Below are 16,710 nucleotides of genomic sequence, written 5' to 3' on the forward strand. Positions count from 1 at the left end.
CAGTGATGGTGACAAGGCCCAGGAAATTCCTGAGGCCACGAGTGCTCTCAGCACCCTTCTCGAATTCAGAGTCTTTCTTTCGTGTTCCCTTCCTTTCTTTTAATTCAAAAGTAATACAGGACTTTTGCAAACGTTTCAAAATAATGCGGAGGACGACAAAGGGAGTCTTCTATAAATTCTTACCTGAAGCTTGACAAAAGCTAAACCCAGAGGATGATGCCGTCGTGGTGGTGGCTGAAGTGCCACCAAACACAGAGCCTCCCTGCCCGAAGCCAGGACTCTGCCCAAACGCAGGAGGGTTGCTCTGGCCGAACAGCACGCCCCCCGTGTTGGCAGAAGACTGGCCAAATGAGAAGGAGCTGGAGCTACTGGTGCCAGAGGAGGCACCGAAGACGCTCCCGCTGGCGGACGTGGGGCTGGAGGACACAGGCTGGCCGAAAGCAGGCGCGGAGCCGAACCCAGGCTGACTGAAGGAAAAGCTGCTCGCAGGGCTGCTCGTTGACTGCCCGAAGGCCGGGGCCTGCCCAAACGTCGTCTGTCCGAAGACCCCAGTGGCTGAGCTGCCGAAGGCAGGACTGCCAAAGCCCGAGCTGCTGGCCGGCGGTGTGGCGGTCGCCGTGCTGGCCACGCCGCCCGCCTGCTGCCCAAAGAGGCTCGGGGCGGTGCTGGCCGCCACCTGCCCAAACACGGGGGTGGCGGAGGGGGCAGTGGCCGTGTTGCTGGTGAGCTGGCTGAAAGCCGAGCTAGAGCTGGCAGCAGGCGGCTGAGTGAAGACAGAGGAGCCCGAAGTGGCTGTCCCGAATGCCGCTGCCTCCGTCGCCGGGCTCGGGGCAATGCTGGCAACAGAGCTGGATGTTGTTGGGGGAACCGGGGTCTCAACAGCCACAGGGCCAGTGCCTGGGGCCGCAGCGGCCGTGACAGCGGGCTGCCCGGGTGCCGAGAGCACGGGAACAGGAGATGCCGGCTCCGTCTTGACATCAGGGACCGCAGACGCTGTCGGGGTGGCCTCTGCACTGGGGGCCACGAGACTGGGACCAGATGCTGCAGGGCCGGGGCTGCTGACCGTGGGTGGCGCAAGGGCAGCTTCTTTTTTAACGGAATCAGACGCCTGTAGAGGAGCTGGGGGGAGGGGGGCTAACGGGTGCTGCCCGAGAAGTGAAGCTGTGGATGCTGCGGCCTCACTGCTGTCTGGCTTCTCGGGCGAAGCCGATGGCGTGGCCTCCTCTGTGCTTTTCGCAGAGGACACGGGCGGGGTGGGAGCGGACACTGGGCTCAGGAGGCTACCAAACGACAAGGTGGGGAATGAGGTGGGAAGGGGAGCGGCAGTTGTCGCTGGTGGAGGGGTGGACGGGGGCACTGTACTACTACTGGTCTGTTGGCTTCCAAAGGAAAAACCGATCTTGCTACCACTTGGGGCCATCCCACTGAAACTGCCTCCCGCAGGGGACGCCGTGCTGGTGAGGGGCAGACTGCCGAAGATGCCAGTCGAGGAACTGCTAGCGCTTGTGCCAGCCGCCGCAGGTGCCCCTGCAGCAGCGGTCACAGAGGTGGTCACGGGGGGCTCTGCGTGCTTCCCTAACATGGGAGAGCCGGTAAAACTAAACCCCAATGGGACGGCTGAAGTCTTGGTCGGCTGGGCGGTAGTCAGGCTTGTGGATGGAGCCTTAACGGCCGGCTTTGTAGCATCATCTGCTTGGCCGACACGCAGTCCTGAGAAACTTCCCAGGGTCTCTCCAGCCAAAGAACTTGGAAACAGAAGCTCTCCCAACTTGGACGGTGGAGTTTCCAGCTTGCCAGAGGCAGCAGAAAGAGCAATTCCAGAAGGGGCTGCGGGCCGGCTGCTGGAAGGCGCAGGCTCAGCGGGAGAGGCTCCGGCGCCGGATGGCGCTGTCATCCCAGACGGGGGCGAGCTTTCAGCAGTGGGCTCGTAAAAGGGCTTGCCTCCCCCGCCAAATGAGAATGCGTCGAGCTGGTGTGACTCCTTAGTTGGGGGTGCAGCCCCTAGAACGAAAAAGAAATTAGGAAGTGGGTTGGACTTAGCAACACATGACCTGTCACATTCCCACGGACTGTGTCCAAGCCCAGGTCTCTCTGCCCTTGATACGGTTGGGACGGCTGTCCTGTGACAGCGCTCTTCCTCGGGGAAAGAGTGAATGCTTCTCCACAGCAGGGCTGGCTCGGTGAGAAGGACAAATATCCTTTTTATGACCGTTCCGTCATTATGACTGTTCGTGTTAACAAATAAACCATCCTATCTAGAAGGCATGAAATTCACAGCATTATCCCAAAAGAGAAAAAAACGGCATCTTCTCTCACTTTCCCTTGTGTGTGACTTCCTTAATAACACTCTGGAGGCCATGCTTGTCCGTGGACCCCCCTGGTAGGCCACGACTTGATCCAAAATGGAAGTTCCTCCTGTGTCTTTTACGGGCCAAGAAAGTGTCAGTCCACAGACAATTATTCTCACGTATAATGTAGGGCTACGTCCTAGTGCTCACCTCAGGAAGCAGCTCCGCAGAGGGCACTATGGTCTAGTGGTCAAGGACACGGGCTCGGGAGCTGGGCACTCTGCCACTTGCTGGCGGTGAAACTCTGAAAAAGTTACTTTACCTCTCTGGGCCTCAAGTTTCCCATTTGGAAAATAAACAACAGTAGCAGTAGCTACGTCAAAGAGCTGTTACAAAGATTAAATGAAATACTGGTGAAGCCCTGACAAGGCCTGGTCAAACAGTAAGTAACCAAAATTGGATAAAGGTAAAATTAACCCACTACAGTATTTATTGATGTTTCTAACTCCATATTGTTCTTGGGAAGGCTGCAAAGCCCCAACTTCCCATGTACAATTTCCTGAAAGACCTTGTCATATCACTGCTGTTGAACTGAGTTACTTATGGTTTCAGGTTATTTCTACTCTCGTATTAAGTAAAATGTTTACAGAATTACCACTGCATTTTATGAGTTTTTTACTTATGGCTTCCGACAGTTATTATTTTGTTCCTCTTAATCTTTTTATACCACTGAGTTGTTTTTCCTCTAGAAAGTAGGACAGGGAAGAGATGGGCCTCGAGGGTACTCTGCCATATCTAAGTGGGCAAAGGTTACAAAAACAGTTTAAGAATCACTATTCTAGAAAGGAAGGAAATCACCAACCCTTTAAGTGCCACACAAAAATCAGGTTTAGGAAGCCTGCTATGCTTTCGGCCCCCTAATCTCCTTCCAGATCTTAAGGGATCCCCGTTTTACTAAAGCCTCTACCACTTGGGTTGGCACACAGAAAGGACTCAAAAAATATTTGTTGAATGAACAGATGAAACATGGCCAATGTGTTATTTATTATAGGGAAAATCTAGAAATGGCCTAAATTTACCGACAGGTAAATCGGTTAAGTAGTTCACGGCATACATACAAGATAGAAATTATGTAGCCATTACAAATAACACTTTTATAAGATTTCCAGTAATACTGGAAAAGTTGAAAGGGATGGTGTTAAATGAAATAAGGTAGAAGACAAAAAACCCAGAAGCACATATAACAGAAATGCAGTAACTGAGGGGTATAAGGCATGATTCTACAATATATCACTTTCATAATAAGAGCTTGTTTTTTAAAACGAAAGAAAAATAAACTTAATTGCTTAAACTAAGAACTGGAAGGCACCTAAAAAATACCTATGGTTTCTTTACAGATCCTAAATTCTTTTCCACATTAAAAAAACGCCAGTTGATAGATACGTAAACAACACACCAGTAACACACCAGAGGACCAGTGTGTTTGCCAACAGTTTATGCAAGAGAGAAGATGAACAGTCTCTTACACATAAGAAGATGGAGCAAGACATTTTAATTCACATGTTAACATTCACATTGAAAGCACAGCCTTGCTTTTCCAGAAGCAAATCCTTTCCTTGTTAATTTAAAAAGTCAACAGACGCCCCCCCCTTTAGTTTAAATCCAGCTTATTCTGAATGCACATCATCGACACCGAACTCACTGCAGATGCGTTAAGCAAGACTCAGCAGCAAGGAAAATGTCGACACATCTGTACGAAAACCCAGCATTCGTTTAGAGGAAACACAAAAGGACGGCTACGCCCCGCAGAGAGAGACAGTACCTTGTGTGGTGGTGACGTTAGAAGACGGGGTTGGTGTGATTATCCCAAAATTAAAGCCAGTCCTAGGGAGCGCAAGAAGAGAAGTTAAAGAAGAACAAATACCTGGGGTATTTTTGCCCGTTTAATGTCACATTTTACAACTTAGTCACACGATCGATCTGCTCGTGGGAATTTACAACTGAGAAGATAAATGAGAGCAGAGTGAAGTATGACCTCAGAGGGAGTCAAGGGCTCAGAAGGACAGCCGGGCCTTCCGCGGCAGAGTCTGGGTGGGGACCTGCGTCCAGGAAAGCTAAGGAGCAGTCATGGAAATGCAACGGGAATGTCCATGCAGGCATGGTGTGTGAGGGCAGAAGGCGTGTCTCGTGATGGAGGCAAGAGAATTGGGCCAGGGAGAACCCCGTAAAACCCACCGCAAGATCAGAGAGCTTGCCAGGAGCATGCCACACTACCAGGGGGCAGGGAAGAAGGCAGGAAATAGAACCCACCACCCCTGCTGTTTGGACAGAACAATTAGTTCTCAGCTGGGAAAATTCGGTTCAAACCCTTCCCAGACTCTTTTTTATCAAGCCCTCTCTCTCTCCTGTTGTAGATTTTCTTTAAACTGTGAGTAAAGATACCATGGCCAAAGGAGAAAATTCAGCACATGCATGAACCAGAAGAGACTACTCACTGTGACGAAAGTTCAAATAGCAAATTTAAAACCATAGTTTCAAAACATGAAGGGCCAAGCGTATGAAACATAGTATTATAAGGATTTCGGTTTCTCCAACCCATCCCTGCCTTCCACGAAAGGACAAAGACCATCAAAGAGGATGTGTTCAACATTTTATCATATTAAAAAAAAAAATCCTTTCTTTGTTCCAACCTCGGTGAAGAAATTTTATCTAACAGAGGTAAGCCACTGACCCAGTGACCCCAACTTTTGGGAAGATTATCCGTTTACAGAAGTGAGGATTCACCTTTGTGAATTAGCAATAACTCCTGGCACTGACCTACTCTTCAAAATTGGCTCCAAACTATCTTTGAGAAGTATAAAACACAGTGATTGACAAAAAGAAGAAATAATATATAATATCCTTCCTCAAATTCTATTCTAACCCCCTCCTTGCTCTTCACGTGTTAGGTTGAATGACACGAAACACATTCACATCAGGGGAGAGACCATGGTTAATTTGATTACAGTCACAAAAGCATGAAATGGAAGAGCTCCAGAAGCTTTCCTAATGGAACTGAACACTCAACCCTCCGACGGCAAAAACAAAATCTTTGGACAGGCTTTTGTCTCTGCTCCACAGAGCTTAGCTACAGACACCTTCCACAGGGTCCCACACAAGTGCCCCCAGCAGAGAGAAGAGCCCTCTGAGGTTAATCCAGGCTCCCATGGAAAGAAGGTTAGAAGACACTTGCGAATTTAAAAATGACTCAACTTTACAAGTATAGCCATCATTACTTTTAGAAAAGTGAAACACGAACGCTTCCCCATATCTATGTAAGACCCAGATTTTCCAATGGCTACTGTCTTTTATCACTTCTCCCAGTTTAATGTAGTGACCTCTCAAACAGTAAGGCTGATCTAAACGTCACACCTCGCCCCCAAATGGTGTGAGAAGGCAAATATGTCAGGGTGAATAAGCTGGAAGACCAATCACAGAATCTGACACGGACCTACTACTCAAAGAAAAGGAGGCTTATCCTGAAAAACAGAACAAAGAAATATATAGTAACACACATATAAACTTGAACTGAAAATGGGAAACACAGCTGGCCCTTGAACAATGCGGGGGTTAGGGGCACCCACTCCCACGCAGTGGAAAATCTGTGTATAACTTTTGATTCCCCAAAACTTAACTATGAATAGTCTATTGTTGACGGGAAGCCTTACTGACAACGTCAACATCTGATGAACTCATATTATACGCATTATATCCTGTACCTTATAATGCAGTAAGCTAGAGAAAAAAAATACTAAGAAAATCATAAGAGAAAAGACATCGTACTGTTTATCGGCAAAAAGCCTGCGTATAAGTGGGCCTGCGCCCTTCCGCCCCGTGTCGCTCAAGGGTCAGCTGTAGATTGACATTAGGACAATAAGCGGCTGCTACTATCATCGGACGCATTATTGAAGTGATAAGAACTCCGGGCTCACATACAGTTAACAAGCAGATAAATATACCTCTGACTGTAAGACTGGGGGAAGCTATCTATAAGGTTGCTGGCGATCTGCCACGAAATTTAAGTTCATTACTGACCCTGCCGGAGAAAATGAGAAAGACTTGCTGAGCTGCCCAGCAGCAGGCGGGGGAGAAGTCACAGCTGTTTCTATCTTGGCTGCCCCTGGCCCTGAAATCATGGGAAAGAAAATAAGAACATTACAAAAAAACTGTTAGAAACACCGTTCCAGTTTGATGGTCTGTGCAGCCCCAGCCTGCGGGCCCCACTGTGCTCTCCTGGTGGGTCGGGTCAGGGGCCAGGGGAGCGGGTGTGTTCCAAACTCGTGTGAAGGCCTCTAAACTTACTCGTTGGTTCTGTCAGTGTTAATTCCAAACCAACACATACCCCACCCTCCTTTCCACAAAAACTATCAAAATGATTTCAGTGCACTTTAAATAGAAACCTTTGAAAGTAATTTTATAATTTTATAAGCTATAATTTATAATAAAGTTTTATAATCACAGAAAAGTAATATATATTGAAGGAAAAAAATCCAAAGAGAAACAGGGTAATATGAGAAATATGTCTGAATTAGTAATTTCATGGCCATTGACTTTCTCCCTACGTCCCTTCATTTCTCACAGAGGATAGTTCTATATTTCACAAATAGGTTTCTTTCTCCTTACAGAAGTAATACATGATTGCTGTAATGCCGAGAAGTGTCGAATGCTGAAAGTGCAATCCAACCTCTTCCTCACGTTCAATTTCATTGTTAAGTACTCATGAACAGTTCGGGGGATTATCGTCCGTCTCCCTCCTATTGCTCTACTTTAAAAGAGGGAGGGAGAGGGACACTTTATCTAAAAAGCCCAAACTGGGGTGCCTGGGTGGCTCAGTTAAGCATCTGATTCTTGATCTCAGCTCGTCTTGATCCTGGGTTCCTGAGTTCAAGCCCCAGGCTGAGGTCCACGCTGGGTGTGGCGCCTACTTTAAAAAAAAAAGCCCAAGCCAAACCAAACGGAAGAAAAAGTACATTCTCTTCAAATGAGTCCAAGGTAGATATTAGTGAAATTATGTAAAAAACCACTATAATGTAGTGTGGTGTATAATAAGAATATTCAATGCCACCTTGCTTATACTCTTGAAGAACTGGAAACAGTCCGAACTATCAGCGCAGTACTGGTAGACCCGAGCAGGGTCAAGTCCTAGGCTCCCACTGATACAGTGAGGTAGAGCTGTGTGAGATATGGAAAGATGAACAGAGTATTTACCGCAACGGGAGGAGGGTTAACACATACAGGATATGGCCATTTTCCTTTGAAAAACATCAATGAAGTAACCTTCAAGATATACAAATTAAATCATTAAGGGCTTTTACTTCCAAGACATGAAGTTAATGGGCAACTTTTACTTTCTACATCATCTCTCTTCCATGTAGATTTCTCTGAGAAGCGATAACAGTTTTATAATCAGAAAAAACAATGAAGGTATTTCCATTCTTAAAGAACCATAGAGGTTTCAGAAAAAAATTTTTTGAAGAAACTTTTGGTAAACTTTTAAAAAGCATTTCTCAGGGACATTTTTCTGCCTCCAGAAGTCCCTTTCCTTTGATGATCCAGCGAGTGAAAATAGAAGTAAATGGTCAGCAATGGAAGACGGTATTTCACAATCGCTGCTACATGATGCATCTTAGAAATGTTGAGGCAATCACGCTAACTGGGTAAGATGTGCGTGAAGCAAATGCCTTAGGTTTCCTCAGTTCTTAAATTCAGGAGTGACAAAAAGCCCTTTAGAGTGGTCCTTGACAGAAGCTGGGATATAGGGTCTTTCAAAAACTTTCTAAAACATTAGCCAGAAATGGAAACCAACTTCTTAATCCTAAATGATTCAATAGTCTTTGGCAACTCCGCTCAGTTTTTCCTTCAGTTAACTTTAGATCTGCATCGAGAAGTGCTACATACCTCCTTCCCGTGGAGAGCTCGCACGGCAACAGTGGTGGCTCAGCACTGATCCAAATTCTAGAATACACCTTTGGTGTACACGCTAATGGCTCTCCTGAGTGCAAGGACTACTTACTGAAGATAAACCCAGTATCTAGTCAGATAGCTTTTGGTTACAGAGAAAGTTGGAATGACCGTATGGCTGAGCAGGGATGACAGAAAGCGGGCTGCTAATGTGCGGGGTTCTGTCTCCAACAGAATCTGCCCTGAGACTCACCTGAGGGCACGAATGAAAACAAATGCTGAAGTCCCAGGTGGGGCAAAAACTCAGAGCTGTGGGAGGCATAAGACCCCTGAAGCAGAAACTAACACATGCCAAGTTAAGGGTAATAAAAAAGGCGCCAACAGAAGGGATGCTGAGGATGACGTCACACCAACATCAGGTTATGTGTAACCTTGTGTTTCCAGGTGGTTTGGGCAATGTGGACCCCTGGGTCAAAGCACCAACGGGGATGACAAAAACTACAAATTTTAGCTAAGAATGACTAAGCGTGAGTGGGTACTGGGAAGTACGCAAGGTTATAAAATCTGATACTGACATTTCCTCTGACCTCTTCTATCACAACACATCTGTTTTACCTTCTGCATTTTACCAGCTTTGAATGATCACTGTGAACCAAGAGGATTTTTCATCCCTTTTAGTAGAACAATACAGGTCATGTCCTACTCCCTTTCCCTCTGGACTTTCCAGCAAGGCTGGTGACGACAACACTGTTGCTCCTTTTCAGGAAAAGCATTTCTAGGAAGATTTTTCTCCTACTGTGCTCAAATTTCAGAAGTCTGCAGAGCTGATGAAAGGCTCACTGATTTCCTGGAGACTGTTCATTGACTGAGGCCTTCCAAAGATCTCTTTAATAGTATCCTATGTCAACTGCCTCTGTGATCTAGAACACTGAACTGCTGTGTGTATGGGGGGGAGGGATCTTTTGCCCTTTTTTTTCACAAAAGTAAAAACACAAACTGACCTGAAGCTTTATCACCTGATGACAACTGACCAGACACTGGCATGGGAGCTGATGGCTTCAGGGAATTTATCAGAGATCCCTGTAACAGAACACAAGCAGAACATTTATGTAAAACCACTAGCCATCCTTTAGAAAAGAAACATGTAAAAGGAGAACATCATTAAAAAGTAAGCAAAAATACTTCTATTTAGTGTAATCTTAAAAAATCCTTACAATTTAAGTGAGTATTTTTAAATGCCTGCTGTGTCTAAGGGCGCACTAGAGGATGGAAACAGGAATATCCAGCAAAAAGCTCCAAGAACGCAGTCTTGCCCATGTGGCTATTTTCCCAGTGCCCAGCACAGTGCCTGGCACACAAGAGGCACCAGATTATCAGGCAGCTGAGTAAATGAATGAATGAAATGGGGGTGCTGGCTCTCAATAGATTTATAGTAAAATAAAAAGCCAAACTGTTTCACTTCTCCACCTCTGGGCAATGTTCTTACTCATTTGTTATGATTTATGCCTACTCAGGTGTCCTCCAAGGCCAACATGGAACCCTCCAGAAGCACGACCAGATGTTAAATGCTTAAATGCCATTTTAAGTCATGGCAAACTAAGGCTCAGAGCATGCTGAGAACTCATAATAGGCAAATTCTAACATCTAATCTCAAACACAGTCCAAAACGATTCATCTCAGAGACATGGAGAGTAGCAGAGAAAGCAGAGAAATCTTCTTAGGGAAGATTTCAGAGATAGCTTAAGCTACCTTTTAGCCATCTCTGATTATTCTTTTCTGGTTTAACTATTTACAATATAACCTATTTTTGTAAGAAACCATGTTTATCAGGTAAAAACCTAAATGTAGACATAATGAACATTACCAAAGAGGCAAGCTCTGAAAAACAGACATTGCAGGAGAAGCCAGAGAAGCCGCTCCCAGGCACTGATCCTGAAAGGCGCAGTGTGAGAACCACGGACGGGAAGAAGGTACGAGAGCCGGGCTCCAGCTCAGGCTCCAGGATTTACTGGTCGTGTGAGCTTGCATCACTCGCTTGTGCCAGCTTTTCCTCATCGGTGAAACACACTTAAATACCTGTCCCATTCTACTGCACACGGCTGTCGTGTGGTTTAATGAAGATCATGTTAAGTGAAGGTAAATCAGAAACCGAAATAACCCTCACAATGATAAGCTATTAGAATTATGACCCAAGATGTCCAATGGCACGAGAAAAGAGACCGACCTACTAAGTTAAGACCGGCATAAATTATAGGGAAAGCATCACAGGTCTTTGTCGGACTTACAGTTTGTTTAAACGAAGTCAGGACTTAAAACAGGACTGTCTTCAGTTTCAAAGACAGACACTGCATGGCTGTTCAAAAAAGCAAAAATCAGGAAGTCACCTGCTTAGCCTGGGTAGCAGCCGCTGGGGTCATCGTGGGGTGAGAGGTCTTGGCTGCAGAGTATGGCACCGAAGAACTGGGAAAAAAAACAAAACACAAAAGCGTATGCTCAAGAGAAAGGCATGTGGGCAGAGACGTAATTCATTCTTGAGCCTACCGTCTAGCCAATAAATGATACCCATTTTGGGCAACATATGTCAGGGACCCCAACCAAAATCACGTGACACTTTCCTGAAGAAAATATTCTTTAAATAAAATTGGAGTCTTCAGCATAAAAATCAAAGCAGTGAGCTTAAAACTTTTTTTTCTTCCTGAAATCCTAAGAAAAAAAGTTAAAACTATTCAGAAGTAGAGCTTTTCCTTATCTGGACAGTCAGCCTACATTATCCTCTCCCTTGCCCCCATTCCGAGTTCCAAGACTGTGGGACTGGATTCTCTTCTCCAAGCCTGAGAACATGCTCGACAGGATCCACGGGATGTCAGGAATGACTGTGATAAATGGCTCCGGGGCGGGACTCAAAGAGGAGACAGAGACAGCCCCCTCGAGCCCAGCGCCCACGAGGCCAGCACACGAGAGAATCAGATGCGCCCCATACCATGCAGCTCGCACCTTCGCTGAGGGCTGAAAGTGTATCCACTATGTACGGAAACGAGATCTTTTGGTAACCCTGGACACAGTAATGCAGTGAACAGTTACTTCAGTAATTATTTGGTGTCAGTGCGTGAGGGAACAGACCTGCCTGCTTAATGCAATCACGGATAAAAGCTCTATTCCCGGCTCCTGGGAGCAATGTGTTCACCTGTCCTCAGTCCAAAGCAACTCTGGTAAGGACAGCAGCACTACCTGTAGGATCTAGTTATACTTTTCCGAATTCCCCCTAGAGTAGGGGGGATTGTTATTTTTCCACCAAAAAATTAACTTGGAAGAGGAAACACGAAAATAAATCCATGCCTCATAGAAGAAAATTATCAAATGATGTTAACACCCTCGCAAGCTCCCCACGAATCTGTTGGATCGACACAGGACACTTTCCAGGCTTTGTGAGATTGGGCGACAAGAAGCAAATGGAGTTATTTTCAATGAAACAAATCCCCTTTGCTTTTCTGTGAAGACAGAAGAAGCTAAGAAGCTATAAAAGTGTTCTCTCAAGAAACATGTCTCTGCTCCCCTGAGATGTTCCACCAGAGAGAGAAGGAACGTGGGAGTGGGGCTGAGGAAGCCTGGGGCAGACACGGCAGACCTGGGTAAAGATGTGGTTTGAGCTCCTAAAAATCACAAGGGAAATCAAAATCTTTTATGCTTTCCCAAAGACAAACAAAAAAGAAATTATAAGTAAAAACAAAAGCAGCAACTCACCCAACTTTGGAATATTTTTTACGCCCAAAACTTAAGTCATGACAGGACGGTAAATGAAACCATGCACAAAACAGGCTGAGTATAATTACTGCTCTAGCTGCTCGTGATAATGCTATAAAATCTCTCGGGTGTCCTAAATCCCCCAACACACAACACTGGGAACTCACAGCACCGCCGCACTGGGCCACGTGACAGCTCTGCAGAGAGAAACTGCTCAGCACAGTCCTCTGACAAACCTATGGATTAGATGGGACCGGCCGTGACCACAGAGTGCGACAGTGAGAAGGGATGGCTGACTCCTCCCTTATAGCAGTACAGGCCTGAGAGATCAGAACTTCATCTGATGTGCTCTGTTCCACACCCGAAAACACAAGTCAGAGGGCCGCAAGCAGACAAGGGCAGTGCACCAGGGCTCCAAAGAGACACCCACTACAGGCGTCGCGGATGACATTACATTACTGGCGACACTTGAGTGCTGCTTTAGAAATGAGTAACGGGGTGGCACGGGTCACGGAGTGTGGTCCAATTTGGTTCCTGGAGAAAAACACTTTGAACGGAGTCCTCTGGCTCTCATTCCCTAGATCTCTGATAAAAATTAAGCAACAACTACATGTGAAAATACCAAGTATCATGAACACAGAAGACGTCACTACAGACCTTCAATTCAAGGACTGCCTTGAACAAAAAAGAATCACTCTGCTCTCTGTTCTGTTGTTTGCCACCCCCATCAGTGCCACCTGGCCACACAGGCAGGCCGATGTGCCCACGCTGCAGGGTATGCGTTCTGCACACGATGACAAAACTGAATTGTTAAGACCATGAAGTGTTAAAATGTCACCTAGACCTTTCTCAGTAGTACTTTTGAGGTTAATTAACTTGAAACAAGGCAACTATACTCTTGTTGTGAAAGGGGCCAACTACTCGTTCTTTCACCTATTTTAACGTATTTTTTAAGTAAGCTCTATCCCAACGCCGGGCTCAAACTCAAGACCCCAAGATCAAGAATCGTATGTTCTACCAACTGAGCCAGCCAGATGCCTCTATTTCAACATTCTAAAGGACTTAAAAAATAAGAAAGCCGGTTATGCCTTATTTTGGTAATTCTTCACCATTATCACAGCATCCTGCTACGGATTCATCAATGACACAGCGGATCTAAACTGTGGAAGCAACTCAAATGCCAACTAATGAACCGGGAATTTTTTGGTAATAGTTTAAGGGAAGGTAAGGCAAGTGAGGAGAAAGGACAACATTTCAAGAGCAACTGGGGAAATAGAACAAAGATCAGGAGAGAAAAGGAAAGCAGATGATACAAGATGCAGAAAACAAAAGCTCTCGGTCCATTTTCTCGCCTACCAGATGGACAGTCACCCTGAAGTCTGATAACAAATGTGACACTCTGGGCAAGGATACAGGCGAGCTTATCATCATACACTGCCTGCGGGAAGATAAACGATACGACCTCTTACAAGGGTAAATGCGGCAACAGCTGTCATAATTACGTCCACATATGTCCACAAGTCCACAAATGCCTCCGTGCCCTCCCCAGTCCTGCACTGGAGAGGTAGCCTGCAGATACAGCGAGCTGCAAGCATGCAAAGAAATCAACACGTCCATTTATCCTAGCATCGTTGGTAACAATGCCAAGAGGAGCAACCCCCATGTCAATCAGTGCAGGGAGGGGAAAAAAAGCTAACAGTTCATTTTTACGAGTTTCTTATGTCAGTGGAGACTGTAACGGCCAACCACTGCTCCCCATTGGTAAATTTTGTGTCCTTGAAGATTTAAAACATTTTCCAAAATATCATTAAAAGTCTTCTAACCCAAACTGCGGTTCCTGCATGAATGTTCAGATGCCAAATGACTTAAATACTGTAGGAAATGCTTTAGAGCTCTGAGAAAGGCCTATGTTAAATATAAAAATGGGATTCTGTGAAGAATTCATAAGAACATGGAAAACGTTCACAATAATGTTTCATGATTAAGCTGAATAGAGGAGGTTGGTTACAAAGCAGCATGTAGTCAAACTTTAAAAAAACTAAATTTTCCGGGCACCTGGGAGGCTCAGTGGGTTAGGCCGCTGCCTTCGGCTCAGGTCATGATCTCAGAGTCCTGGGATCGAGCCCCACATCGGGTTCTCTGCTCAGCAGGGAGCCTGCTTCCCCCTCTCTCTCTGCCTGCCTCTCTGCCTACTTGTGATCTCTCTCTCTCTGTCAAATTAAATAAATAATCTTTAAAAAACCAAATTCTCAGAGAACAAAGATAAATAATATGTAAATAGTGACTGAACCTTTGTGGTGGGAATAAAGGTGATTTTAATTTTGTTCTTTTTAGCTACCTGCTTTTTATAATTTCTACAACGAACATTTATAATCAGGAATCAAAGTTTTTCCTAAAGTTAAAGTGGGGCAACAACTTTAAATCAGTGAAAGAAAGAACTGTCAACCTAGAATTCTTGGTGAAATATCCTTCAAAAACAAAAGTGAAATAAAGACTTTGGCAAACACATGAAAGCTGAAAGAATTCAGATCTACACCTGAAGAAATGTTAGAGGAATCTCTTCAAGCAGAAGGGAAACCACAGCAGACAGAGATACAGGACTAAACAAAGAAGGACAATAGAAATAATAAAACCATCTGGGTAAGCAAAAGAGGTTTTTCTTCTTTAAATCCATTTCAAATATGATCAACTATTTATAACAACATATTGTGGAGCTGATAACACAGCTAGAAGTAAAATGTATGATGATGACAACGGCACAAAGGTGGGGAGGGCAGAAATAGGAGAATACTACTGTCAGTTTCTTACATGGTATTTTTTAAAAAAGACTTTAATTATTTATTTGAGAGAGAGAGAGAGCGGGCCTTCATGAGCTGTGGGGAGGGTCAGAAAGAAAAGGGAAGCAGATTCCCTACTGAGTGGGGACACTGACATGGGGTATACCAACAGACTGGGGTAAGTTAAAGGTGTACACTGTAAACTCTAATGCAATCACATAACTAACATACAGCATTATAGCTCATAAACCAACAAAAAAGATAAAATAGAATCATAAAAAATACTCAACCCAAAAAAGGAAAAGAGGAAAAATGGAGCAAAGAACAGATGAGACAAAGAGAAACCAAACAAACCAAACAGCAGTACCACAGATTACAACCCAACATCATATATCACATTAAATGTAAATGGTTTAAGTACTCTAATTAAAAGTCACAGATTATCAGACTGGATAAAAAGCAAAGACTCAACTACATGCTGTCTACAAGAAATCCACTTTAAATATAAAGACAGAAAAGAGGTTCAAAATAAAAGGATGCCATACTAGTACCAACCAAAGAAAGTTGGATTGGCTACATTAATATAGAAGAAAGCAGCTGCCTTCGGCTCAGGTCATAATCCCGGCCTCCTGGGATCGAGTCCCACATCGGGCTCCTTGCTCCTCGGGGAGCCTGCTTCTCCCTCTGACTCTGCCTGCCACTCTCTCTGCCTGTGCTTGCGTGCTCTCTCTCTGACAAATAAATAAAATCTTTTAAAAAAACAAAACAAAAAAACAAAAAACCTTAAAAAAAAGAAAACCTCAATACCACTTTTAGTAACTGACAGAATAAGTAGATAAAATCATCATGAAAATAGAACACTTGAACAACACTAACAATCAACCATCTTAACTTAATCGACATTTATAGAACACGCCCAACCCACAAGACAGAATACATGCTCTTTTGAAGTGCACAGAGAACATTTACCAAAATGACTGACACTCCAGCTCAGAGGCTGGCAAACTACAGAACAATGACCAACTACCTCTTTTTATAAATAGTTTTATTGTTAACAGCCATGTCTATTTATTTACATATGGTCTATGGCTGCATGCAGGCTACAATGGCCAGGATGAGCAGCTGAGACAGAGACTGTATGTCCTGCAAGCCTAAAGTATTTACTGTATGGCCCTTTAAGAAAGGGCCTTCCATGGGGTTATGGACATTGGGGAGGGTATGTGCTTTGGTGAATGCTGATTCACAGACCTGTACCCCTGGGGATAAAAATACATGTTTATAAAAAATAAAAAAATAAAAAAATAAAAATAAAAAAAAAAAGGGCCTTCCTGATCTCAGTTCTGAATCATAAAAGAAGTCTCAATAAATTGAAAGACTTCAGGTCATTCAAAGAATTTTTATTTTAAAGATATTATTTATCTATCTGACAGAGAGAGAGAAATAGATCACAAGTAGGCAGAGAGGCAGGCGGGGGGGCGGGGGAGTAGGCTCCCTGCTGAGCAGAGAGCGCAAAGCAGGGCTTGATCCCAGAACCCTGATATCACGACCTGAGCCAAAGGCAGAGGCCTAACCCACTGAGCTACCCAGGTGCCCCACAAAGCATGTTCTTTGATCACATGGAATTAAGTTAATAATAATAAAAAATAATAAAAAGATATTTATAAAACATCCAGTTATTTAGAAACTAAATAATATACTTTTAAATAACATAAAGGTATACATATATTAAAAAAAAAAAAACCTAAAAGGATAAATTCAGAAGTATTTTGAACTGAATGAAGATAAAAACATAACATATTCAAAATCTGTGGGATATAGCCAAAGTGGTTCTAAGACAGAAGTGTACAGCACCAAATGCCTGTATTAGAAGAATGGTCATAAACCAATGACCTTAATTTCCACCTTATAAAACTAGAAAAAGAAGAGCAAATAAAACCTTAAGCAAACAGAAAAATGAAAAAAAA

The 16,710-nt window shown here is 44.4% G+C and overlaps 1 protein-coding gene across 5 annotated transcripts in view; it reads right to left on the reverse strand.

Annotated features, from left to right (window-relative positions):
- NUP214 (nucleoporin 214) overlaps positions 1-16,710 on the reverse strand; it is a 101,967-nt gene that overhangs the window by 30,346 nt on the left and 54,911 nt on the right. For all 5 annotated transcript variants that reach the window (XM_059410519.1, XM_059410518.1, XM_059410516.1 and 2 more), the window contains 5 exons: positions 10,613-10,688; positions 9,230-9,308; positions 6,363-6,453; positions 4,111-4,172; positions 184-2,001 (listed from right to left, as the gene is read on the reverse strand). In XM_059410519.1, the coding sequence (XP_059266502.1) occupies positions 184-2,001; positions 4,111-4,172; positions 6,363-6,453; positions 9,230-9,308; positions 10,613-10,688 (2,126 nt within the window). The remainder of the gene's footprint in view (positions 1-183; positions 2,002-4,110; positions 4,173-6,362; positions 6,454-9,229; positions 9,309-10,612; positions 10,689-16,710) is intronic.

The sequence above is a fragment of the Mustela nigripes genome, chromosome 9 (genome assembly GCF_022355385.1).
Source record: "Mustela nigripes isolate SB6536 chromosome 9, MUSNIG.SB6536, whole genome shotgun sequence".
Classification (NCBI taxonomy): Eukaryota; Metazoa; Chordata; class Mammalia; order Carnivora; family Mustelidae; genus Mustela; species Mustela nigripes.